Genomic DNA, 24,688 nt, shown 5'->3' with positions numbered 1-24,688 from the left:
GCGGCATTGGCGGAATCCACCTCTGCGTCTCTCTCCGCGCGGGGTGCCTGGAGCTTTGTTGGCATCGCCGCTGGGGTGGCTGCGGCGGGAGTAGCCCCGTCACCGCTAGAGGATGGTGGTGATAATTGCGTGCAATGCGCCCGAGAGCTTTGTACCTGCTGCCTTGTCTGGGCGGACCTCTGCAGTAGTGTACCCAAGGCGCCGCGCTGCGCTTGATCCACTGTTATTGCCGACCCCTCCGTGGCACATGCGTTAGATAGCGGAGTCGTGGCTGAGCCCACCACGGACGATGCCGCTGACGATGAAGGGTTGAAGTAAGGATGCGCTGCAAGCCTGTAGGCTCCGTGCGCCGGTGGTGCTGGCGGTGGTGATGGTCGTGCTGGAGCTGAGCACGGCGGGGAGGGTACGTAGATAGGTTGACGGCCGCCACTGCAGCTCTGTGCGCTCCCTCCGGTGCGTTGTGGCGACAACGAGGACTGTGTGAACGGGCTCTCAAAGCGGCGCTGCAGCACGGGGTCGTCGAAGAACAGCGGTTGTGGCGGCGGCTGAAGAATGGGGGCAGACGGAGTCGGAGGAGAGAACCGTTGTATGGCTGTGGCCATCCCTACGCGACCGTACCCTTGCGTAGGAGCTGTTGGTGGACGCTGCCGTGGGGCCCTGCTATCGCTTGTTAGCCGGGCGAGCAACCCGTGCGTAGTGGATTGCCTTGGAAGCGAGTACACGAGCAGCTTCGACGATGATGACGCTTTGTGAATGCACTGAAGGCGGCTCATGCCGTCTAGGTTGCCGATGCTGCTGCCGCCGTCGCTCCCACGAAGCTGCCGCTCCGTCGCCATGGAAGCGCGCAGGACAGCCTCTCGCCTGCCCTCCCCCGTCTCCGCCTGTCGCGCAATTTCGCCGTCACCAACGCAGACCACGCTCCCGCTGCCGTATCGTCTATCATCGAACACTTTCGACCCCTCCCACACATCAAAATCGTCGTTCACGCAATGGCACTGCGCTCGGCTTCGGTGCGATATCTGCAGCGCAGGTGGAGAGGCGACACCGCAGAGAGCGCTGCATGCGTCGCTGTTCGTATCGTAAAGGCTCACCGGATACACATCGTCATCACCTGCGCCGACGTCTGCCGCCGCGGGGGGCATCAGCAGCCGCAACCCCTTTGTGCTCGCATCTTCCTGCTTGGAGTCTTCGAGGTCAGTGAGAGCAAAGCCGGCGGAGTCACCGTCGCTCTGCGAGTACGGCAGCATCGTCGGCGCGTCGTAGGGCCTCCGAGGGTGACGCTGGTACGGAGGCATCGCCCCCACTGGGTTGAATTGGTGGTTACTGCCGGTGCTCTCGTCGATCGCAGGCCGGTGTCGACTTGCACTGCCTGCAGCCCTAGACAGCGGCGACGCTACGCCGTCTAAGCTACACGAATGCTCCAAGAGACGCGCCCCATGGCGGATCACCATGGAAGGGTGGCCTCTAGGAGGATGAGGAGCAATGACAGCCGCGCCCCGCTCGGCATCGCCACTACAGAGGTGAAGGGGCGCCGCTTCAAGGTGGTCGCACGGCGGCGAGGCGCGCGAGAGTGGGTGGCGCTGGCGTACCGTGAGGCATGGGCTCGAGAGCAAGGCCTCCTGCACCTCATCCACCGTCGCGTCTGGCCCCTCTGCGTACTCCGCCGATTCCCCTTGCTTGGCGGCAGTGTCGACTGCTGCGGTCACCACGACACGGAGCAGTGTACTCGCCAGCGGCAGCGTGTCCGCAGAAAGTTCCACGTACTGGTTGAAGTCTGTGTCGAAATAAAAGTATTCCTGCGGGATACACGGCGGCGAAGAAGCGCCGACGGATGTCAGAGCTATACAACGCAGAAAAGACTGCGTCATGTCCCATGCTTCATCAGCCGAGGCATCCGACGGCAGCACCGGCGCCCGGCACTGAATCGACCGGAGCGCGCACATGTTGGCTGGCGACCGCATCAGTGCTGCGGCCGTCGTCCCAGTGGCGACCTCAGAAGGAGAGTGGCAGTGACATGGAGCGGAGTTAACGACTATGTCGACACTCCACCATGCCGACGCGCCCTCGCAGTGGTCAAAATCTGTGGCGTCTGCCTCGCTGCTGCACGGGTCCTGCTCGTCGACAGTCAGCGAAGACTTGCAAGACAGCGCCTTCTCTGAAGGCCTAGTGAGGCGGGCTACGGCCCCTTTGCTCACAAGGGAGCTTGCATCAGCGAAGGTAGACGCCACAGACACCAGCGGCGACGGTGCATCTGCGATCCGTCGCGTTGAGCGCTTTGGTGTTGCGGAGATGGTGGTGTGCCCCCCATCGCCCTGCTCCAACGCCACCGCCGCGCTGCGCTCTTGTATCGATGAGGAGGAGGGTGGCAGACACGGCTCTGCCCGCTGCGCCTCTGCCGATGACGCTGTGCTGCTGCCCTTGTTCGTGGCTGCGCTGCACCGGGCGGCTGGCAGGACTTCTACTGAATAGTGAGCTACTGTATGGCTTGGGGCACACATGGCGGCGCATGAAGGGAGCCAGCCCTCCGGCACCCTCTGCGAGCCCGAGTCGAGGGCAGACGGCGAGTACAGGTCCGGGTGAGGTAGAGGCTGCCTGTATGTAGCATCCCTGCTGCTGTATGCGTTAGGCGGGGGGCTGGAAAGCTGACGACACAATCCTGTTCCCAAACCTGGTGTGGCTTTCCTCGGCACAGCAAGCGCTGCCACCACTGTCGACTCGCACAGGAGAGCGCCATCCATGCCGCAGCGTTTGTGGGCACCGGCGCGCTGGGAAGGCAGATGGGCACCTATGCCGCTGGCAAAGCGGGCGGACCTGATCGCAGTACCTCTGCGGGTGCTGTGGGAGCGAGTTCCCGATGTAAATGGTGCTGCAGCTGAGCACGGACGGCAGGCACGGGGGAGATAGTCGGCACGCTCCCATACACTACCGCCACTTATGGGCATAGACGCACTAGCGCGACGGTACCCAACGGGTAACTGGGTAGCGCCACCTGTTGCAGTGGCGGGCCACGGGGTTGTTCTTGCCATCGAATAGCGCAGGCAAGAGTCGATAGAATCGTACGGCACCCCTTCTAGCTCTATGGCCCCTTCATGACGCATATAGGCGTGCGGTAAGATGTGCTGCGACTGAGACGGCCGGGCTCCCACCTTGCTGTTACAGGAGGTGCGGGAGCACTCGTCCTTGGTCACACAGGCGTAGGTGCCGTCAGGGTCTTGGTGGCCATCACCATGGCGTGCCAGTAAGACTTGACGAGAGGAGGTGAGGCTGTGTATATCTGCAGAAACATCGAAGCAGGGTGTACTGCTTGGGCACAAGTAAAACGCGTCCACAGCGTCCGTGTTGAACATGACTGAAGTAGCGGTGCGCTCGCTCGGCCCTGCGCCAAAGACGAACGATTTGAAGCAAGGCGTGAGCGCGCTGAAGAGAGGGGGAGAGAGGGGAGGAAACGGAGCGGAGAGAAAAAAAGATGGGGAAGACGGGGCACTGCTGAGTCGGGCAAAATGGTGTTCGTGTGTCCCCTCACAGCGTGCACGGCATAGGAAGAGAGTGAGTGAGTGAGAAATGGCGGTCGCCGTCGTCGTGGTTGTCGCACGATTTGAAATGCCGAGGACGGGGGGAGGGGGATGGGGAGAGAAACAAACGGAAACCAAAAGTGGAGGAGAGGGTAACGGGGAAGGGATTTCGGTACACTACAAAAGATCAACGGAGGCGTTAGTGGAGAGCACGCGCACCTCTACCACTCGCGCTTACAACTAAGAGGCGCTCAGTGACACTTGCCAACCCGACGAGCGTCCCCGACAGAAAGAGAAACTGATACGACCCGCCAGACACACATGCACACACACACAGAGATGTATATATGTATATTTGTACACATGCAGCCTCTCTCTCTCTCGGACGCACAACACGCTGAGATAGAGATTTTCGATGTCCTTATCGACCTCAGATCACCGCTTCCGCCAAGCGCACAATTACGACCAAGCGGCCCGAGCACGTAAAGAGAGGAGGGGAAAGGCACCAAATACAAGAGGGATGTGAAGGTGGTGGTAGGAGGGAGGAAGAGGGGAGGGGCCAAGGAAAAAAGGTAGCGAGTCGTTGAGGAAGACGCAAGACCGGTACACACACACACACATACATGCAAGACGACAATCACCGAGCACACAGCAGATCGGTAAGTGCACCACCACAGCAGGCGCTCCAAGTGCGCACGGCGATATAAGATGCGATGCAGCAGCGCAGTAGGGCTCCTTCCGATGCGTGTATGTGTCTTTGTGCTGCCAAAGCCTCCGTCCCTCTGCCGCACGTTCGCGCACGCTCTCTTCCTCTTTCTTCGCTGACTCTATCGCAGGCGCTGTGAGAGTCAGAGAGGCGATGGCTGCGTGCCGCGAAGGGCGTGGGGAAATATGAGGAGAATGCTGGCCAAGATCCGCTGCACCATGTGCGTTGCTAACGTCGTCCTTCGCTTTATGTGGACGCTAACCTGTGCCTTTCTTGATTTGTTGCTGCTGCGGTGCCAATGCCGTTCCCCGAGCTGAGCTGCACACGCAAGACATACACTCGCCCTTGCTCTCTCTCTATCTCCCTGTCGCTCCGTGCCCCGTAATGGGCGCGTCGATGGTGGCCGCGGCTGCGGCAGCGGAGTGCGAAGGCGGTAGTGCGTGAAGAGGATTGAAGCACAAAAAGAGAGGAGGAGCGGGTGAGAGAAGCGAGAGCTGAAGAGCTGTCACTGAGCGCGGGGCGACCGAAGATGACGACCGCAGAAAGAGAAGAGCTGCTTGCTGCAGAAGTACTCGCATGCGTGGGCGGTAATGAGCGAATATGTGGAAGATTGAGTGTGGCTCTGCCCCCTTGTCGCGGTGGCACTTACTTTGCAGCCTCTCTTTTGTGCTCTCGACACTCCCCCGTTGCCCTCGCAGCAAGCGTACACGCACACGCGCGCGTGACAGAGTGCAGCGCTCACGGCAGAAAACAAATGTGCGCACAGGCCCCTTTGGAAGAAGAAAAAATGTGTGTGTGTGTGTATCTCAAGACGAAATAGGTCGCACTGTCTTGAGCACCTGTTGGCAACAGATCAGGTGCACGCAGGTGTGAGCAGACGCGGCTGCTTCGGGGCAGGGGGGTGGAGGAGGAAGGAGGAGAGCATGAACAAAGGGAGAGAAGAGAGTGTGTGTGAGGGAAGGAGGAAAGGTCTTTATGCAGTGGGAGTGGTGGACGAGGCAAGCGCAGGCACAAGTGCCTCCGTGCATGCGCGACGATGCATGCGGCAGCCTCACACGTGCAGGAGTGCGTACAGGCGCCCGTGCACGGACACACATACGCGCATATTGTTTCAAAGGCGCGAGAAGCGATACGATCACCGGCCGTGTGATGGTTAACGGGCTGCTTCGATGAGGGAGTAGAGGGGAGGGAGGGGGGAAGGAGTGAAGAGAGGGGGGACCTTCGCTGGTTCACTGCGAAGGACGGGCAGTAAAACAACGAAACGCGACGGCAATAGCCATGGAGAGGCGATGGCAGGAGGGGATGTGAAGGGTGGCGAGGAGAGGCGGCAAGAACAGATGAGGATGTGCGCGCCTAACGGTGCGCTGATGCTTCTCTGCGCCCACGCAGCACCGTCCATCTGTGTAAGATGCCGCGTGATGTGCCGCAGCGCGACTAAAATTCTCCGCAGTGTCCGCACTAGCACAGATGGGAGTCGGGCGTACAAATCTGCACCTTGCAGCTGCGCTTGCGTGAGGGGACTGCACGTGCGCTTGAGCTTTATCAAGCGTCACTGTACATGCGCTTCAACCCCGCCGTGGGCGCCACCTTCCTATCGAGGAAACCACCACCGCCACGGTGGGGTGCCTCACGCTCGGCTCGCTCGCGGCGCTGCCGGAGAAACGCCTCCATCCGCTTCCAGACAACCTCAACAAGGTGACCGTACCGCTGGAAGCCATCCACAGCTAGCCCAAAGCCCTCGTCCGATTCGCCCAACCACAGCCGCTGCTTCTCACGCAGCAGTGCGCCGCTGTTTTCAGCGGCGGTGAAGGACGGCGGTAACGGTGCTGTGGTACAGAGCGGGAGAATGCGCGGTGATGTTGAGCTGAGTGCCTCGAGCAGACACGTCTCAGCCCTCCGCATCGCGAGAGCCGCCGCCGCCGTCGCATCGGGCTCGTCAGTGTGCGGCGCTCGAACACCCGTCCACAGCAGGTACACAGGCGCCTTCGCCAGATGCATGGTCTCCAGCACATGCACACGGCCACCCTTCGCCGACGAGGGTTTAGAGGGAGCGACGCCAACGACCTCCTCCATGCACCGCATGAGAATAAACAGGCTCGCGCAGTGCGGAGCACCATGCACCAGCATCAACGCACCGCCTGTAGCAACGTAGGTCAACGCCGTCTTCAACTGCGGCACTAGGAGGCTGAACCACGGCAGGATGGGCACTGCAGATCGCACGCACCTTGAGGGCGAGGAGACAGTAAGCGATGCATCTCCATCAGCCGCTTCACCGCGAGCGTCTCGCTCCCGCTCCACACTGCCGCTTGGTGCCGAGGCGGATACCACGGCAGCCTCCTCCACTCTGTCCCAACGCCGTCGCTGGCCATGGTCGAGCACAGCACCTCCGTTGACAAAGTGGAAGCGCGGCTCCGCTGTTGCGCTCGACTTGAACGGCGATACGGGAAGTGGCGAGGAGCCGACCGCGGGGGTAGTCAAAGGCATGCACGGCAGCGGCTGCGCCAGGCCGCCTGTGAAGCCATTCTCCTCTCCCACGCACGCGTACGACGCCGAAGGCCTCCATGTGCTCGGTGGCTGCGTGACGTCGCCGTTAAGCAGCAAAAACGGGGCAGCTCCACGAGTGCACTCGTGCAGCAGAGAGCGATCCATCCCGATGCCGCCATCAGCGCTCGCCAGCGTCACCCCAACACCGTGCCACCCGAGGTCTTTCACGAGGTACTTGGACACACCACCAGGGGCGCAGCCAAGGTCCAAAAACAGCGGAGCAGGCGGCGCAGGATGCTCATCTGCGCGGCTGCTTTCGATTGAAGTTGCCCCCCGAGCGGGGGTGAAGAAGTCAGCCGCCGCGTGCTGCGTGATGCGCCGCGCATGCTGCCGATAGCGCTCGGCCAAAAGTGCAACGTTCGCCTTCAAAAACGTTGTGACGCCATTGCCTCTCTGATCCGCACGCTCCGCCGCCCGCCTAGGTGTGCGCTCAGAGGGGTTGGCGACGGTAGCATCGGTTGGCATCGAGGGTGTCACCGCTGTCTTTCGTCGCGCATACCACCCATCCAACGCCGACGACTTCCACCCCCTATCGCGTTCCTCTTGCAGCTGACGGAACGCCGCCGAGTGCTCAAGGAGGTACGAGCGCCACCGCTGCGCAGTCAGATACAGGGCTGTGCCCGCCTCTTCCTCCGCCATCACCGCCGGTCCCACCAGCGATGCCCGCGGCCCCTTCACCGAATCCGCCATGATGCTGGGCTTCACGGGCAGCCTTGGAAAAAGAAACACACGGCACTTACCCACTTATGCGCGTGTGTGTGTCTGTCTGTCTGTGCATGTATAAGTCCTTGAATGGGCAGAGTGGGTGTGGCGAAGAGAAAGGCGCGGAAAGGCCAAAGGACGAGGGTATCGAAAAGAAAGAATGGCGACGGTGATGCCGATCAATGTCGAGGGGCGCAAGGTAACGCGGCAGCGTTCATTTATGGAACGTGTGCGGGGCCCTGTGGAGGCTGCAGATGGGGCCTGTCATCACCACGTGGGCAGCCCATCCTGTCACCCTCCTCCGCTTGAGGCGTTTGGGTACTCAACCGGCATTCCACTCATGAAATGGCTCCCTTGAAGCGCGCGGGCAGACGGAAGGGAGAGGCGGGGCCTCGATCAGGGCTGCACATCACACGAACGCTTCTGGCCCCCCGCCCCTCCATGGGAGGCTGAGCGTATGTGTGATGAAGAGGCTCATCCACCGCCGATGGTGACCACTAAGCCCCTCCAGTCCTCCGCCAACGCCGCGACCGCCCCGCGTATGGGTCAGAGCAAGAGACACCAAAAAGGGGGGAGCAAACACGTCTGTGACACAGTCCAACTCACCAGCCTAAGCGCTCTCTTTATCTCTCCTGCACCGGGGAGAGACAGCAACGCCGAAAGGGCCAGAGCCCTCTCACAAAGCGCTGAGAGCATGATAGGAAGGCACTTGCCGCAGAAGCACCGCCGCCACTGCAAGTGGGCACATGCGCAAGCTGCTGAAGGGGGGAGGGGAGGAGAGGGGGGGAGGAGGAGCAAGCGCTTCTGTGCAACAAACGCACACACAGACACACGCACGCACACACAAGGCCGGAAGCGCGCTCTCCTCGAGTAAGCCGTGACGAAAAGCTTGAGAGAGGCTCCCCTTCCCGCTCTTTCATTGGGAAAGCATAGGAGAAGTGTCCGTCTCGCTGGCGCCTGCTGCTGGGCACTCAGGCGCGTCTTTTCCGGGCTTGTCAAGGGGGTGGGTATGGTGCATGGTACGTGTGACTGTGTATGTACGTCAAAGAGAGGGGCACGTGACCACCACGCAATGCCAGCCTTCCCTTCATATATATATATATTATTTGCACTTCGACTCAGCGAGTCGGTCAGTTGGCGCGCGGGTTCTTCTTGTTGTGCTCCAAATTATACACGTACAGCTGCTTCAGAACGCGGTCGGTGCACTGGCCAAACGCCACGTTTTCCTTGAAGCAGTCCGTGGCCCACCTGTCGCCCGCCGCCCTCTGGCACAGCACGCCAGCGTCGTACTCTCGCTTGCAGAAGAGCTTTGCGATGCCCTCGAGGTAGGCGGACTTCTGCCGCTGGCACACAAAGTTGATATCATCGTTGATGCGGGACTGCAGACACTGCTCCAAAGCAATGCGCTGGTCCTTATACGCCTCTGTAAACCGCTCGGCTTGCTCGTTGAACTCCCTTCTGTTGCGTGACATGTCACAGGGGCCTATGCATGCGGCACAACGTGTGGGTGACGGTATGCGTAAGCTGGCCGAATGCGGCTGTGAACTCCTCCTGTGGCATGGATGGGGAGGTACTTGACGGGCGTGGCGGCGAGGGAGAACGGGGAAGGCAAGAAGGGAGCTCCGAGAGAAAATAGGCAGCGCCCGATCGGATGGAAGAAGAGTGGATAGGATAAAGGCAACAAACGACTTGGGAGAGGCCGGGGAGCGCACAAACGGGGCGGGGCGTGCCTCCGCGTACACCTGCACTCAAATGAGCCCACATGCTGCAAGAGGATATTTAAAAAAGGCAGTGTCTGTAGCGGGGAAGGGGAGGAGGTAGAGAAGAGAAACAGGGAGGGGGACACACTGCAGCACCGACCCCACCCCACCCCCTCTCTCCGTCTGGAAAGCGGGCATACGCCCTCTTCCCCACAGCCCGGCCCCGCCAACGCTGGCACGCGTGCCAAACCCACAATGAAAGAGGTGCCCCGAGAGAACGCGCGCACACCTCGCAGTCCACCACAGCAGAGCATGAGGTGCACACATCGCATGGAATCCTACCCTCTTTTCTTTTTTTGGTTGCCAGCCCCACCCCATGTGAGTGGGCAGTGGTTACTCTCTTCAGCGTCACATAGAGACAGCACACCCGAAGCACGCACCGCACCGCGCACTCGCACAACTTTTGATTCGGCGTGCGCCCGCCTGCGCGAACAGGGCAAAGAAAAGGGGGAACGCAAAAAAAGGGGGGCAACCACAGAGAGTGAGGGAGGGGTAGGCAGTTCGCTGCAACTATCAGGAACTTGCTCCACTCGAAAGGAGGCCCGGCACCACATGCGACATATCACCTTGGCACCTTCCCCTCCCCTCGTACCCTCTCAGAGAGAGAGAGAAAGAGACAGCAGCGCCCTGGAGCTACGAGCCGCAGAACCAATAGAAAGACCGGCGGCAGGCGGAGAAAATGGGGCGGGGTGGCGAAGAGGGCAGGATGATGGAGAGTCCCTACCGTCCACTCGCAGTGCCTCTTTCGCGCCCCACATTCCCTGCCTCCTTCCCGGCAACGTGTCCCCTCTCGTCGACTTGCCCTCTCCCCTCTCCCCCCTCACACCATTCCGCTGTACCCATCGTTGCAGCGCATGGAAAGAACTCGGCCCTCTTCGACTACGGAGCCGCGCCACCGCCACGACGGCACTCGAGGAACATGCGCACGCCAGAGGTCCCTACCAGGCGCCCTGACAGAACCGCACGTGCATGCAGTGCACTGCCTTCGTCTGCGAACGAAGCGAGAAGCCTGTAGCGCTGCTGGCCTTGGTGGCGGCCTGGCTCGCCGTTCTCGTTGCCCTCGGCTTCGCTGTCGCTGTCGACGTCTTGGATAGGCGATGCGTCCAGCACGCCTGCCGGCAGCGGCTCATCCGGTGTGTCAATGAAGGATAGAAACCCAGGAATGCCGCTTAGCGCGCGCTCCGCCATGTGTTTCGGGGCCGGTGGAATCAAGAAGCAGTCCACCAAGCACGCCTCCGAGCAGCACTCCGTCGCCGCTGTGGGAACGTACTGCACCTTCCAGCGCCGGCCGTACACCTTGCGGTTCTGCAGCTGGCGGAAGAAGAGCTGCGCGGTGGCCTTGCTGTCCACCTCTACGCAGAGCGTCGCATTGCCAACCTCCTCGATCAGTCGCACGTCCGTTATATGCTTTTGCTGCGCCGATGAGAAGAAGCGGCACACAGTGTGGCTGTAAACCTTCTTAAAGTTCACGGGAAGGTTGGTGAGTAGGACAGAGCCGTGGTAGATGACGGGGTCCTTCAGCGACGTCAGCGCTGACATGGATTTAGACTTGCCGGCCACAGGTGCACGACGCTTCGCCGCCGCCGTGTTCGCCTGCGGCGGAGACGAACCCTTCGAGAGAGGGGCTGAGGCGGGCATGCCGGATAGGAGTGTCAGCAAGGAGGCTCACTACCTCAAGTGCAGTCGTGAGGGGAAGTCATGAGGAGCCGCCGGAGAACAAATTCATCAAAGGGAAGAAAAGGGGGAGAGGGAAAAGGGCGCCATTACAGATGCGCAGCAGCCGTAGCAGAAGGAAGTGAGTTGGCGGCGCAGCCAACATTTGTGCCCATTCCATCGGGGACTGCTGTTACGTGCGGCGGCGGGCGGGTCAACGCAGGCGCAGCAACGTCGGCTTCCGTTGTTGGCTTGTTGTTTCTTCTCGAGGATCGATGCTGCCATATACCTCCCCACATACGAGCGAGTCATATATATATATCACTGTGAGCAACGCTGCCGTAGTCGCCGGCGTGTGTGGCCGCGCCTTGAATGCGTCTGCATTCATATGCGTATTCGTTGCAGGGTAGGAGAGCGGTTATGCCACACGTGGTGCTCCCCTGTGCGGAGAGGGGATAGAGAGAGGGGGGTGGAGAGGCTGCCTCCGCAGGTCAGTGAACGCAAAGGGAAAAAGAAATGAGGCGGCGCATTCGGGATCCGCCTCCGTCAACGTGGTATCGCTCGCGCACTTTGATTTTCCGTCGCTCCTTCTCTCTCGTCAGGAGCCTACGTGCATCTCGAGACAGCTTGCCGCAACGCATACGCCCACTTCGCCATCTCGTAGTTGTGGAAGCTGCTGGGGCTCGCGTCCAGCTCCGCGGGAGGAAAAGCCCCTCCAGCGGCGTAGGGGAGCCTGGCGACAGCCGCGACCGCAAACAGAGAAGAGTCGCCATCTCCACATGTGGCGGCTGTCCTCTCGTCGCGTTGCCCCCCGCTGGCAGGGAGGACGTCACACGAGGCTGACGGTGCTGGCGACCGCCACAGTGGCAGCGAGGTGCTCGGTCGCTTGAACCATCTGCGGTTCTTTCCCAGTTCGGCAGGCAGAATGCTCTCGATTCTCTCCAGAATGCGCTCCGCGCTCGCTGCTGTTGGTGGGTACCGCATTGCCTGCTGTAGTACGCGGACGCACCAGAGGCCTATCGCTGCCGGGCAGCGGCGCTGCAGCGCGGATAAGCAGCGAAGCAGCTCGTCGCAGCGTACATCCGCGCTCATCGACTGGCCGTCGTCGTCCCCATCCGACGCCTCGCAGCTGCTGGTATCACTGCCGTCGCCGCAGCCTCGCGTACAAGCGACGTTTTCACCCAGCGCGAGCGGAGTTGACCGACACAGCGAGGCCCCCCATTTTGACGATAAGGCATCACCATCAGACCCGTCGCTGTAGTTGCTGCTGCTGTCTTCGCCGTCGCTGCTGCTGCTACTGCCGCTGGTGGCTTCATCCCCATTCCCGTCAGAGTCGGATAGAAGATGCGTCATCATCGACAAGCGCGCCAGAGCAGTGGCGATAGTCCCAATGAGCATATGATGCGTTGGGCGAGAGGAGGAGGAGGAAGACGGTCGAAGTGCCGCACCATAATCGCTTTCGCCGCCCCCGGCAGCGAAGGCGGCATGTTGCCCATACTGAACCCATCGACCATCTCCGCCCCGCTGCCGCAGCTTCGGCGCAGCCGCGCCACCGCAGGTGGCGGTGTCATCCAACGCCATGTGGCCACCATCAGTCCCTTGCCCAGGTGCCACGACCTTGACGATGGTGTCGCAGTCAGTGGCGTCAACGATAAAGGGCCTGGCCGCTGTGCTGAAGTTGTCGATGTGGTAGTTCCCCGACGTCCGCGTCGGGACTGGCACCTCGCCGCCCACGTTGGGCGACTGCACGTAAAACAGACTGTCATCACTGTCGTAGCCGTGGCCACCACCGCGTGTGGCCCCCGGTCGGCCATTCGAGGTGCCGAAGCTATCGCTGTCGCTCTGCGTGCTACTAGAGCTACTACTTCGGCTAGAAATACTGGATGCTGCTCTTGTGTGGCGGCCGTCATGCGGTGAATTACCGCTGCTATCCCAGTCGCCGCCGCGTTTACCTCCACCGTCATCGAGGTTGCTGCGGTACCAGTGCACTTTCGACCGACTCCCCTCATCACCACTGGCGCCGTCATCCCAGCACGCCAACCTCTGAAGGGTGGGGTGCACGAACAATGTCGAGTCTCCTGGTGCGGCGGGCCCGCTTCGCTGGAACCAAGGCAGCCACATACCGTGCGTTGCGGAAGACGGCGCTTGCTGCGGGTGCAGCTGTGACTGGTTGCCTGCCGCACCCTTCACGCCACTCATTAGACTTTCCCCCCACGGAGACACCGAGGCATTTGCCGCCGTCGGCGCCGGGTCGACACGCGGGTCACGCAGTGACTCATGAAGTGTATGCATAGAGGTTGGCAGCACTCTTACAGCTCCGCCACTGGCGAAATCTGACGGTGGCGACGGTGACGGCGACGAGGCAACGCGGGAGGATACGACAGGGGCCGCCGCCATTTGGCCCCACAGTGAGGCGGCGCTGCCGAACGGTACGCTGTGCCCTCTCCACATCGCTGGCATCTTTTCTTCGCAGCTGGGCTGTGAGAAGAACAGCGGCGGCTGCGCCTGGGGCACTGCACCATGGCCAGGTGCCGGCGGCGCAGAATGGGACGACAGTGCGTTGGAGGCGGCGGAAAGGAGAAACGAGCTGGTACCCTCTGGAGGCGACGTTGCGGCTGCGGGATTAGAGATGGTCCGTGCAGGCAGAGGCATCGCCTGCATCCCCTTCGCAGCACCCTCGCACGCGCCCGCCGCCGTGGCCAGTGAGGGGACGAGCTGCTTCTGCTGCTGTACCCATTGCTCCATGATGATCTCAGCGAAGCTCTGCGCTAAATCGACCGCACACATCGCTGCCATCAGCTCCTCGTTTGCGGAGGCCGTGGTAGCGCTGGCGGCGACAGCAGCAGCAGCCGATGGCAACGCAACGGCGGCGTGGCCGCCAGCGCTTGGAGCGGCGAGAATGGAGGACTGCGACGGCATCGCGACGGCAGCCGTCGCAACAGCGTTCAACAGTGAGGGCGCGCCGGCTGTAAGCCAGCGCAGCCCCAGCAGCGACGGCATTTCAACGGCGTGCGTGGTGCCCGCTGCGCAGTTGTCGCGCATTCCCGCGGCTGCCGCCGTCGCAGATGCTGTGGGCCCCTGTGCTTCATGCGCGGACGCACTTTCCCGCCGCACGGTAGAAGTGCCGCTTTGATGGCGCTCCTCTGCAGCGTTGGCAGCAGCGGCAGCTGTCGTGTGCGAGCGAGTCAACTGCACGCCAGACGCATAGAGAAGCGTGTAATCGTAGTTCTCCCACTCTGCCTTCTCCTCGGTGGTCAAGCAGTCTACGCCCATGACAGCTGGCGAGCGCGCCGGCCATAACGGCACTGCTGAAGAGCTCACCGGCGCGAGCCCCTCGATCTCGCCGCTCTGACGAGCTGTCTCTACATTCCGTGCCGCGACCGGCACAGCGGCGGCCCCGCTACCAACCTTGGCTTGCCTGCAGCCGACGCTCTTGCTTAGACTGCACCTTGGAGACAGCCCCGAGGAAGCTTGCGGTATCAAGGCCACGCTAAACCACGGGTGCTGCAGAAGCTCAGCCGCCGTCCCGCGCTGCTCCGGCGCGCGCTGCAGGCACAGAGACACAAACGCGTGAAAGTAGGAAGACCATGGATAGGTGTGCAATGCCGGCATCGGCTCGCGCTGCTTCAGCCACGCCGTCTGTGGCGGGCCATCGGCCAGCTCCAGCGCCATCATGCCCAGCTCCCAGATATCCACCGCCGCACTAGAAGCGGGGTAGGGGTCACGGGTATTGAGCAGCGTCATCGCTGGTGACGCAACTGCCTCTAGCCGCGCGAGAATCTCGCGCACCTGTGCGGCAACCTCCGTCTCCGCATCGGCAGCGGTTACCGTTGGGTTATGTGAAGACTCAGGGTGGCGCCGTGCGTCCTCCCCCTCCTTGACCTCGCTCACCGCAGCTGCATCGCCGGGCTGCTGGCACCACAGCCGCCGTAACACGCAGGCCTCATCGGCAGGGAAGCGAATCTGCTCGGGCGCCGGCACGTACTCGGACTCTTGGATGGCGAAGAGGTTGGGCGGAAGGGGCGGGGGACTGTGCACGACATCTGGGATGTGCACGTTCAGAGCCCGCGCAGCCGCAGCCCCACTCTTGCGGAGCGCCGAGGTGGCAGCCGCGGTGGGACTTGCAACGCCGTCTTCAGCGTGATGTGCCTTGTATGGGCGCGACATGGGCGTCGTGCGCGCTGACTTGAGCGACACCGAAGGTGGCGGCAGCGGTGATGCATGTGGGCGCGGGGGATGTCGCATGAGCACGCAAGCCATGGCCGTGCGCAGCGCAGTTGCCACCACGGCCCCAACGTTTTCGACCAGGAGTACCTGGCGTGACCACTGGAGCGGGTCCGGCGCACCCTGGCCAGCGCCGCTGCTGCCGCCGTGCAGCGTAGCCGATGAGGATGTGGAAGGCCCTGCAGGAGTGGTCCGACGCCTTGTCCAGTCAGGAGCTGCGGCCGCAGGCGCACTTGCCTCTTCTCTGAGACCATTGTCGAGTCGCGGATGCGGCACCGCTCCCACCGGGCCCCGGGTGAGCACCGGCTGTGCTGCAGTGTCCGATACGCTCTCCAGCACAGCAGCAGCGTCAGCCGATGGTGTCCCGCCATGATCGACGCCTGGCGTATCGCCGGCAAGAGCAGCTCTGCCCACAGCCATTCGAGGAAACAATACAGCCGCTGGAGGCCGAAGCTCCACGCCACACACGTAGCGCCGCGGCGCTGCCGCCGCGAGCCACTCCTCCGGATCTTCTACCGCTGTCAAGCGCGAACCCCGTTCACGAGGGCTTCGATGGTGACCGTGGCGACGGTCACGATGCCGCGGCACGGCTGCGAGCGAAGCAAAGGATGACGTGAAGGTCATCGTCGGCGTCTCCCACGAGCCCCTCTGCGGCTTTGCCTTCGACTCAGCAGTTGCCGTGGCCCTCTTCGTCGCCGCGGCACGCGGCACAGGATCCGCCGATGGCGGCGCCATAACCTCAGCGACTAGGGGCACCAGCCCACTATCGTCCTCGCTGTCAGCGGCATCGTTGAGGCCACACAGGTCGTCACCGACGACGTTGGTGCCGATGCTACAACGCCTCAGTCGCGCTGCAGTACCGCCTCGTCGGCGCACACGTGCGTTCTTGCAGGTGGGACCTATCATGGGCGAGAACGTTGACGCGCTCTTTTCGTTGCCGTCCGCAAGAGAAGTCTGCATGGCCGCTGAGAGCAAGACGGCGGAGGGGGACGACGGCATGAGCCACACGGCTGACTGGACCGTAGGCACGCGGGGAATACTGCTAGCATCGTCTTGCTTGCTGTGGGTGGCCGCGCCACCACCGACACTGACGCTCACGCTGCGGCGGTAGGCAGCCATGGCGGTCGCTAGCCCAGTAGACGGCGCGCCTACAGCGGAAGTCAAAGAGGCTCCAGACGGGGCGACTGAAGCAGAGCTCTTTGCTGCGCTTGATGCGCCAGTTCCGCGAGTGCCCTTGCTTGGGCTTGGCGTCTGGCGGTGACGAGAGCGCGTCTGTGAATGAGGCCTCAGATGCACCGCCGAAGCGTGCGGCGCCCCACACCGTCGCCGCCGGCCGGAGTGGCAGCGACGACGCGTGGGCGATCGAAGAGTCTTATTGAGCGCCGCAGTGGCCGAGGGCGACGCGAGCACGCCGGGCGTGTGCCCCTTTCCGGCAGCAACGGCTTCATCCTTCACAGGCGACGCAACAGTCTGTGTGCCGCTCGGCTCGATAAAGCCCCCTTTATCGGGGTTGGAGGCGCTCCATTGGCGTTCCTCTTCCTCCCCCTTCGCCTTTATCGCCTCTGCCTCCCTCAGCTTCTCTTGCTCCAGCCCCGCCTCAGGTTTGCCGTGCGCCGCCGCGCGAGGGCGTGGACGCGGCGGCATCATGATGCCAGAACTGCGCGCGCCTTCCATGGCGTGCCACAAGGGAAAAATGTTGGTAGATTTGACACTGCCATGCGTGCGACCCGCCGCGTGCAAGGCAGATAGCTGCACCAGCACAGCGTAGACAATGTTGCGGATAACAGTTTCCACCAAGACAGGGTGCGGTTGGTACGCAGATTTCCACTCTGAGAGGAGCTCCCGCACATTCCCGCGAGGAAGCCGCGGGTAGGCAACATCAATCTCGAGCACTGGGCTGGAGTCGCGATACGCCCCTAGGTCGAGAGCGAGTGGCTTGGGGGACCGTTTGGGCGGTACGAGGAGTTGAGCCTGCTGCTGGGCTTGCTCACGCATGCTAGAGTAGGCATGATGGTGGAGGCAGCGATGTCCCTGTATATCTGAGCCGCGCGTGCTGGCAGGCCTGCCAGCTGCTGCTGCTGCTGCGTCACCGTGTCCGTTTGCCGCACTCACCCGCCGTTGGCGCCGAGCGCGGGGGGCGGCCACTGCTGTCGAGGCCGCGGCAGGGGCAGCAACAGCAGCAGCAGGAGAGGCAAGAGAACCCAAATCCACGCTAGTGTGATCCTCCACCCTAGATGCCGGGCCGACTGCCGTGTGGGGGCGAGACAGCGCCTGTGTGTGGGCAGCGGCCGCATCGCCTAAGCTGTGGAGCCGGTCTTGGCGAAAGATTCGCTGCATAATACGGTTCTTGCTCACAGCGTCCAGCGGGGTGCGCGGATTCACCTGAATGCGGTGCTTCTCACTGCTGAATGTGCCTTTCATCATAAGTGCTGTCCACGCCGCCTCATTGTGCATCATCGGACTGCTCCGTGGGCTTCCCAAATGACTCAGCTTTGCCGCCGCCGTGCTCATCAAGCTGCGGCGCCGCCGCTGGCGCGGTGGGGTGTCACGATGGCTCCCCAACCTGTGCAGTCGCTTGCTACCGTTTTCCGTACGGCGGTTGGAGGCAGCGGCATCGCTCATGATCATCGCGGATGGCGTCAGCCCGCGTGTCGCCGCGTCTTCGCGCATGCGCGGCATCGCTGGCCGCGAAAGCGATGCCGACGTGCTGGAGAGCCGCCGTGACAGGCAGGCACTGCTGGTGCGTTTGCTGCTTGAAGAGCTCAGGCGAAGCAGGTGCCTCGCTATCGACCCTCGACGCATGCTGCCAACGTCGATAGTCCTTTCCTGTGGCTCCTCGTAAGGCAGCACACACACCTTCAGCCCGTAGCACGGGAGCAAGAAGCGCGTGGGTGGTGGAGCTGCCAAACGGCCGCCTCCTTCCCTGCTTGCAGCCAAGGCAGCACCCCCGTTCGATACTGCTGGCGTCGTGTCCGCTGGCGCTGAGTAGCTTTCCAAGGACGCTGACAATGACGACGTAGATGCTGGCGACGGCGCGGCTGAGATGGAGAGGGGAGATAACAGTGCATCGCATTGCTGGGGCGGTGCGAGTTCGCCCGGAAGCTCACTGATGGCGCCACCAGTGCCCTCGGGAGAGTCTTCACTGCCGCCCCTCATTGCCACTGAGATATGCTCGTGCAGCTCGCGCGACGAGCGACACGGAGGGGCGCTCTCAGACGCCGCAGTGCCGCTGCAGGTCTTACCTGCAGCGTCGGCTGCAGCTGCAGGGACAATCTTCGGTGACGGTTGCGAAGGTGCGCCAGACTGCAGCGCGGGTGCGGCGGGTAAAAGCGTACTCGGCAAGTCATTCAGATCCGCAGCTGCCAAGAGCGTCCCTGCAGATCCTTCCCACCGCCCCTTGTGAGGCGGCGGTGGGAGCGGTGGTGGCTCTCGCGTCGGCGGCATCATAAGTGCCCCGCACAAAGCGGTGTGCAACGCATACACAAACGTGTCGTCCTGCAGGAGGTCGTCGAACGCCATCACGCCGATGTTGGCATTCGCAGCCTCCTCAGTCCGGCTGTCCTCCACGTGGGCATCGCCACCGTTACCGGAGATGCTGGTAATATTGCTGCTCTGACGAGTATCGGAGGGGTGATGGGCGAGGCGAGAATGGCGGCTCGATGAGCGGTGGCCGCCGACCGACGTCAGAAACGATGGCTTCGGTATCACACTTTGGTGACAGCCGAGGCACACATACAGTGCACGTCCGCTGCGGCTACAGTCTCGCGCCGCTTCGCAAGATTCCCTGTCTCGACGGCAGCGCTGCACCACGGCACCCTCATCCTCATCCTTTTCGTCTTCCTCGCTCTGCAGCGGCGTCGACAAGCGCGCCAGCGGCGGCACCACCGACGTGGAGGTGGGCCCCACCATCGAGCACACGAGTGAGTTGCTGCCACTCGCGCTACTGATATTGAGGTTGCTCTTAGAGCTGCTGCCTATCGCCCTCACTTGCGCATTGAAAGCCGTTATGACGGCGGTCATAGTGGTGGTGGCCGCGGTCGTCGAAGCGGAAGGCGCGCACCAAGACGCGGAGGAGTCAGCGGATGCCGCTGGCGTCGGTTGTGCTGCAGCTGCCATTCGAGGCACCGTGGAATCGTGTGTGCCGGTGACCGCCATCAGCGTGGAGGAGTCCAGCAAGGTGGCCACAGGTATGCTGAGTGGCGACGATGGCGACAACATGCTCGTATCCGTGAAGCATTCATCAGTAGACGACCACCGCTGCGAGGCCGTCGGTTCTGGCACTTGGAATGCTTTAGTACCAGCCTGACCCAGTCGTCCGTTCTCAGCGTCGCTGTCGAAGCCGCTGGCGCGGAGGCTGCGGATGTGGCTGTTGTCGATTGCGAACGTCGTGCGTAACGACGACCGTTGCGCAGCGGCATCCTCCCTAGAGACACCGCCGCACTTCTCAGCAGTTTTTCGAGGCGACGCATCCGAGGCGGGCTTGTCGAGTTGTCGCGCCTCGTCCGCGGGGCGTGCCGACTCGGTGGCTGGTGGCTGCTGTCGCTGTAGACTGAAGTCGCTGCTGGAAGCGCCGGTGTACCGATCAAGTGTTCCCGGTGTGCTGATCTCGTGCGGTGATAAGCTCAGATAATGCGGCTGTGCGGGCCCCCCACTAACGACGGGCGAGTCCTGGAGCGTCTCCACGCCAGCGTCGCTGCTCCTCTTCGCCCCGGCCACATGCGCCCCCTGCACGCTAGAGGCATGCGGAGAGGCGTGCAGCCTTGCAAGCAGCGGCGGTGCTGTGGTGGCCGCCGCGGGAATCAGGAGTGGCGGCGGCGACGGGAGAGGCGACGTCGACACGACCGTCCCAACTCTTGGCAGCTGCGACAGCGACGTCGACCGGCAATGCCAACACTCCTGAGACGAGTAATCCTCCTCGTGAAGCAACTGTTGCGGCGGGGGCCGTAAGGGCGGAAGCGAAGTAGAGCGAGCCAAGGGCGGGAGCGCGGTGAGCGACCCTGATGCGGCACTGCCGCTTCTCGTCGACGGCGCGTGCGCAGTCCTCGCAGCTGGTGCGGCAGGTGGCGACAGCGGCACCGCAGACTCAGGCGCCGCCGCTAGGGCCATGTTCACCTCATCGAGAGCAGATGTGCGAAGCTCACTTTGGCGCTCGTCCGTTTTGCCTCCACTGTCGTCGGTTGCGACGTGGCCAATGGATTGGGATGCATTCTCCATTCCGAAAGCGGAGCGCGGTGGCGGATGCGGCGGCAGAGATGTCCACCGCGGTGTTGGCGGTATCACGGACGGTCGCCCTGACCTCTCCATGTGCTGCTGCTGCGACGACAAATCTACGGTCATATCCACTGCCGACGCGCAGCCGCGCAGAAAGAGTGCCTGTCGCGGTGTGGTGCTCGCGGTAGTGGTGGTGGTGGTGGTGGTCGACGCCAGAGAGGGATGGTGCGACGCGGGTGAGTGATGGGGGCTGTGGTGATGGTGGTGGTGCTTCGCGCCATGTTCATGCTGCGATTGGGCTAGCGTCGAGGATGCCAGAGAATTCGACTTTAGTGTTTGACCGTCCCGCTGCGAGGAAGAGCCTCTCACCACCTGCCCGACTATGCCGCAGTGGGGGCAGCGCAGGCACCTCTGGGCTTTGCGCGTGAGCCTGCCAGCGGCCACCTCCTTGATGAGGTGCTCTCCACGCTTTTTACGACGCCGCTGCACCTCCGCATATTGCCTCGCAACACACATGTACGCGACGTACTCGTACACACTGCGCAGCATCGCCTTTGACACGGCAAAAACGTGGACCATGCACGAGGTACTCGACGTCGCTGACACACCCTCAGCTATCCAGGCATGATAGCGAGTGTTGTGCTGAGGGTGGCGTGGCGCCGCACAGGGGGCGATAGGGACTGCAAGCGTGGGTAGCTGCGGCGACGCAATGCACGGCCACGCGAAGGAAGACGCCCTGGTGGGGCGGGCGCTACTCGATGCGCCGGCTGCAGAACGACTCACGCCGTCCTCGCCGGCGGCACTGCGCTGGTGGAAAGTGGCGGAGTACGCGCCAGGCCATCCGCGCGCCGCTTCATCCTTTGACGCGGCGGCGATCGGGACGGTGCGTTGGCCCTCTTCGTTGCCCACACCCAACGCAGACGCACCACAGCGCCAACGCCAAGGTAAACGGTCGGCGCCACCCTCGGCGTCTGCTCCTCCCGAAGGCGGGGTGGCACCTGTTTGCCGTTTCCACCACAGGCGCGCGTCGTCGCCGAACTTGAGTGACGCGATCGTCGACTGATCTTCGCCGCGAAGGCGGCCCTCACCCAAGGGCACCGTGCCCCCGCTTCCGCTACGCGGCACCGTAGGCAGCGCAACTGCATCAACGCTCTCGCCACGGGCGGTCAAATCAGGTCGAGCGTCACGAAAGGTGGCCGTCTTGGGCGTGCGCCATCCCAGCTGTGCCCGGGCCGCTGACGCCATGCCATCTCGACTTTGCCGCTGATCCGGCAACAGCGACATGGCCGAGGAAGGCCCGTACATCAGCGGGGCACTGGGACTGCGTGACTGCGACGTGTCTTCGCCAGCAAGGCCATTTAGGGGGGGAACCCAGGGCTGACGTTGCTGTGCTGCAGGTGTGAGGGATGCGGGCTCCCAATAGGCCGCGGATGCCGAGCTGGCTGTGCATCGAGCGGTAAGCGCCGGCGATGCACTGAAGGGTGAACGCCGTGAGCCGTCATCAGGGACAGCTGCGGCTCCAGCGTGCATGCATGTCAACGGCGCATTCTCAGACCAAGCAAGGCAGGCGGCGGGCAAGGCCCGGGAGGGGGTCCCGGGCATGGCCGAGAAAATTGACGCCTGCAGCACCGGCTCGGATGGCCGCGGTGCCGTCGGGTCTCGAAAGAAATGGATTCCGGCAAAGCAGGTGTGCACAGCCGCCGCCGCCTTTGTAGGCGGCGCATAAGCCGGGCCGATCGTGAGGCCTGTGCAGGGGTCATGCAGCGTCGCCATATGATCTTTGGCATGTGTTAGCATCCCTGTCGTAGGTGCTGTGGCGTGCGTCGCATCAGGTGAGCCGTCGCTGTCGGCGACGGCCTTGCTATTGCTGCCCCTCGCCTCCGAAGCAGCAGCTGCAGAGGTTGGATCGGCCCGCACATACACGGCCTCATCCTTCGTCACAAGCGCCTGCAGCTGTGTGGGGGCATCTTTCACACGTAAGCGAGCAGAGCGTGCCGCTGCAGACGCCAAGGCCCTCCCCGTGTTCAGTCTCATGCTCTGGTTCAGGTCGTTCAGAGACATCGACAGTGGAGTGAGCGGCCATGCTCCGCGAGTATACTGTATGGCAAGTCCATCGCCACTGGTCGCGGCAGGCCCACCGTTATTGCCTGTACTAGATGAGGTAGCCGCATACAAGGTATCCGCCGCCGCCACTAGCCCCCGTGCACCTCCGTCGCAACCTACTGCCTTTGCAGTGCTTGCGATCCCAGTAGAGCCGCGGCGGAGCGCCGCATAGCGCCTCTCCGCCACCGCTTGGCGCGCTAGCAAGTACTCACGCACCCGCGCCGTCTTCTCAGATTCGGAGGACCTGAGGTCGACGGGAACGCTGGCAGAAAGAAGACCGCTGAGGCCGCCAGGGACGCTGGTCACCACAGTGGGGCTGGCGGTCGTCGCACAACTTCCTCCGCCAGCGACAGTAAGCGAAGGATTCGTGCTCAGCGGAAGGGAACCACTGCATGACAGACGGGTGGGCCGGCGGCCCAAGCGATGCACCGCCCTGCGACCCCCACGGCGGCTTGTGGGGGCGCGGGGGCTGGAATTCGCCTTTGCAGCCCTCTCCCCATGTTGTCCGCCCCCAGTGTCACCACCACCTGCACGCTTGCCCTTCTTGCGTCTGGGCTGACCACGGTTTGCGGAGTAGGTAGCATGTACGTTGAGGCCGGCGCCAACGAGGCGTCGACGCCGTGACGCAACGTGGCGATGGCTGGGCAGCGCCGCATTGATGGGCACCGGCGCGTCGTCGTCATCGTACGCTGCCAGAAAGCCGGCAACCTCTCTGTGGCGCATTTCAAGAGGCCTGTACGCATACCAGGGAGTGGTATTAGCGCCATTCACGTACCGCTGCCCATGGGCGTACACGCGGCTCCCCGGCTGCTGGGAGCGCCGATACTGCCCTTCGTAGAGCGAAGAGGAGGAGGAGCTGCCGGAGACAAAAGCGCCATCTGAGGAGGTGTAAGACGACCCACGCGCGACTCCATCGCCACCGAGAAAGGCGTTTCTGCGGCCATCACCGTCCCCGTGACCGCCATCCATGGCATAGTCACCCTCCTCGACAGCATCGTAGCCAAAGGCGAATGGGTCGCCCCGGCGGTCTTTGGACATCTTCATGACACCGTCCTCATCGACGTACATGGGAAAGCCGTCAACGCTGTCGCCGAAGCCGACATCACGCCCGGCATCCGTGAAACCGCCACCATGTCTGGGACTCCGTGAAGGCGGTAGCGGCATCAGAGGCGGCTGCTGGCTACCAGATGATGGCCGCTGAGTTTTGGAGGGGAGCCCTCTGCCAAAGGGTTCACCTTGAAGATTGCCCACAGCACCCCTCGGCACCGTTCCAGTGCCACGGCCAGCGCCCCCTGTCGCGGTGATGCCACGGCGGCCTGGCGCAGGTGAGTACCTCCATTGAGTTGCGCGTGCGACGCGCTCGTCCAGGACGTTGCACTCCACGATGCTCCCCTCATCCGAGGAGTGGGCAAGAGCACTGCCAAAGGTGTCCAAAGACGCTGTCCGCATCGCCAGTGGGCTTCCTCTGTGCGTGTGTTAGACTGGGGGTGAGATGTTGTATGTGCGTGTGTGTGTGTGAGGGGGGGCGTCGTTCTGTCTGTCTGCCTGTGTGTGAGGGGGAGGGAGAGGGAGAAGGGGTAAATGCAATGGATAGCAAGGAAAAAAGGAGAGGGCGGGCGAAACGCGGCTACGGCACCGGCGCACGTCTCCTGCGAGGCCGGAAGGCGAAAAAACCTCAGAGGCGGGGACGCACCAGCAGACCTGCACCGACTCGCAGGTCTCAACAGAATGCGTGTAAGAGCACGCGTGCAGAGATACGGGGGAGAGGGGGGCGGAGTAAGCACGAGAAGAGGAGAGGAAACGGGACGGCACGTCTCACGCCTCTGCCGACGTTCGAAAATGGCGAAAGAGATGGAGAAAGGGAAGAGGAAAATGAAGCGACAGGCGGCTAACCTCACTTGTTGCTGCAGGGGATTAAGTACATACAGCTGAGCTGCTATCTCGCTCTCTCTTTGTGTAGGGCGCTGTAAGTATGCGTAACTATCCTGATCTGCTGCTGATGTGGACAAAGACGTCGAGGAGGAAGAAGAGAGAGAGAGCGACATGGAGAAGTGGAGAGTAGTTGACGCTTGCGTACGCGTCTTCCGCAGTACATTGAGGAAGCGGGCTCATTGGGAGTGCAGACGCACTAGCGCGTGCAGAGGACGAGCAGTGAAGATGCAGAGAGGGAGAGGGGCGGAAGTGCGGCCAGCCTCGACTGCTTCTACGTCGCACTCCCCTCCGATGGCTGCAGAGCAGCTCGCGTGCAAGCCAACACTAACAACAGAAGAAGA

General features: G+C 62.7%; 4 protein-coding genes across 4 annotated transcripts; all 4 read right to left on the bottom strand.

Moving 5' to 3' along the window:
- Positions 1–5,760: 5,760 nt before the first annotated feature.
- On the bottom strand, positions 5,761–7,452 carry LSCM1_04228 (uncharacterized protein; the record flags this gene model as incomplete). Its single annotated transcript, XM_067321742.1, has 1 exon — positions 5,761–7,452. The coding sequence occupies one exon, from the start codon at positions 7,450–7,452 to the stop codon at positions 5,761–5,763; it is 1,692 nt and encodes a 563-aa protein (XP_067177973.1).
- A 1,142-nt stretch (positions 7,453–8,594) lies between these two features.
- Positions 8,595–8,936, bottom strand: LSCM1_04227 (uncharacterized protein; the record flags this gene model as incomplete). The annotated part of the gene is made up of 1 exon (XM_067321741.1): positions 8,595–8,936. The coding sequence occupies one exon, from the start codon at positions 8,934–8,936 to the stop codon at positions 8,595–8,597; it is 342 nt and encodes a 113-aa protein (XP_067177972.1).
- A 1,167-nt stretch (positions 8,937–10,103) lies between these two features.
- On the bottom strand, positions 10,104–10,862 carry LSCM1_04226 (uncharacterized protein; the record flags this gene model as incomplete). The annotated part of the gene is made up of 1 exon (XM_067321740.1): positions 10,104–10,862. One exon carries the CDS (start codon positions 10,860–10,862, stop codon positions 10,104–10,106), a length of 759 nt encoding a protein of 252 aa, XP_067177971.1.
- A 621-nt stretch (positions 10,863–11,483) lies between these two features.
- LSCM1_04225 (uncharacterized protein) lies at positions 11,484–23,864 on the bottom strand (the record flags this gene model as incomplete). The annotated part of the gene is made up of 1 exon (XM_067321739.1): positions 11,484–23,864. One exon carries the CDS (start codon positions 23,862–23,864, stop codon positions 11,484–11,486), a length of 12,381 nt encoding a protein of 4,126 aa, XP_067177970.1.
- Positions 23,865–24,688: the final 824 nt, after the last annotated feature.

This window comes from Leishmania martiniquensis, chromosome 26 (assembly GCF_017916325.1).
Source record: "Leishmania martiniquensis isolate LSCM1 chromosome 26, whole genome shotgun sequence".
In the NCBI taxonomy this organism is placed as follows: Eukaryota; Euglenozoa; class Kinetoplastea; order Trypanosomatida; family Trypanosomatidae; genus Leishmania; species Leishmania martiniquensis.
This window is presented reverse-complemented; position numbering and strand designations above follow the sequence as displayed.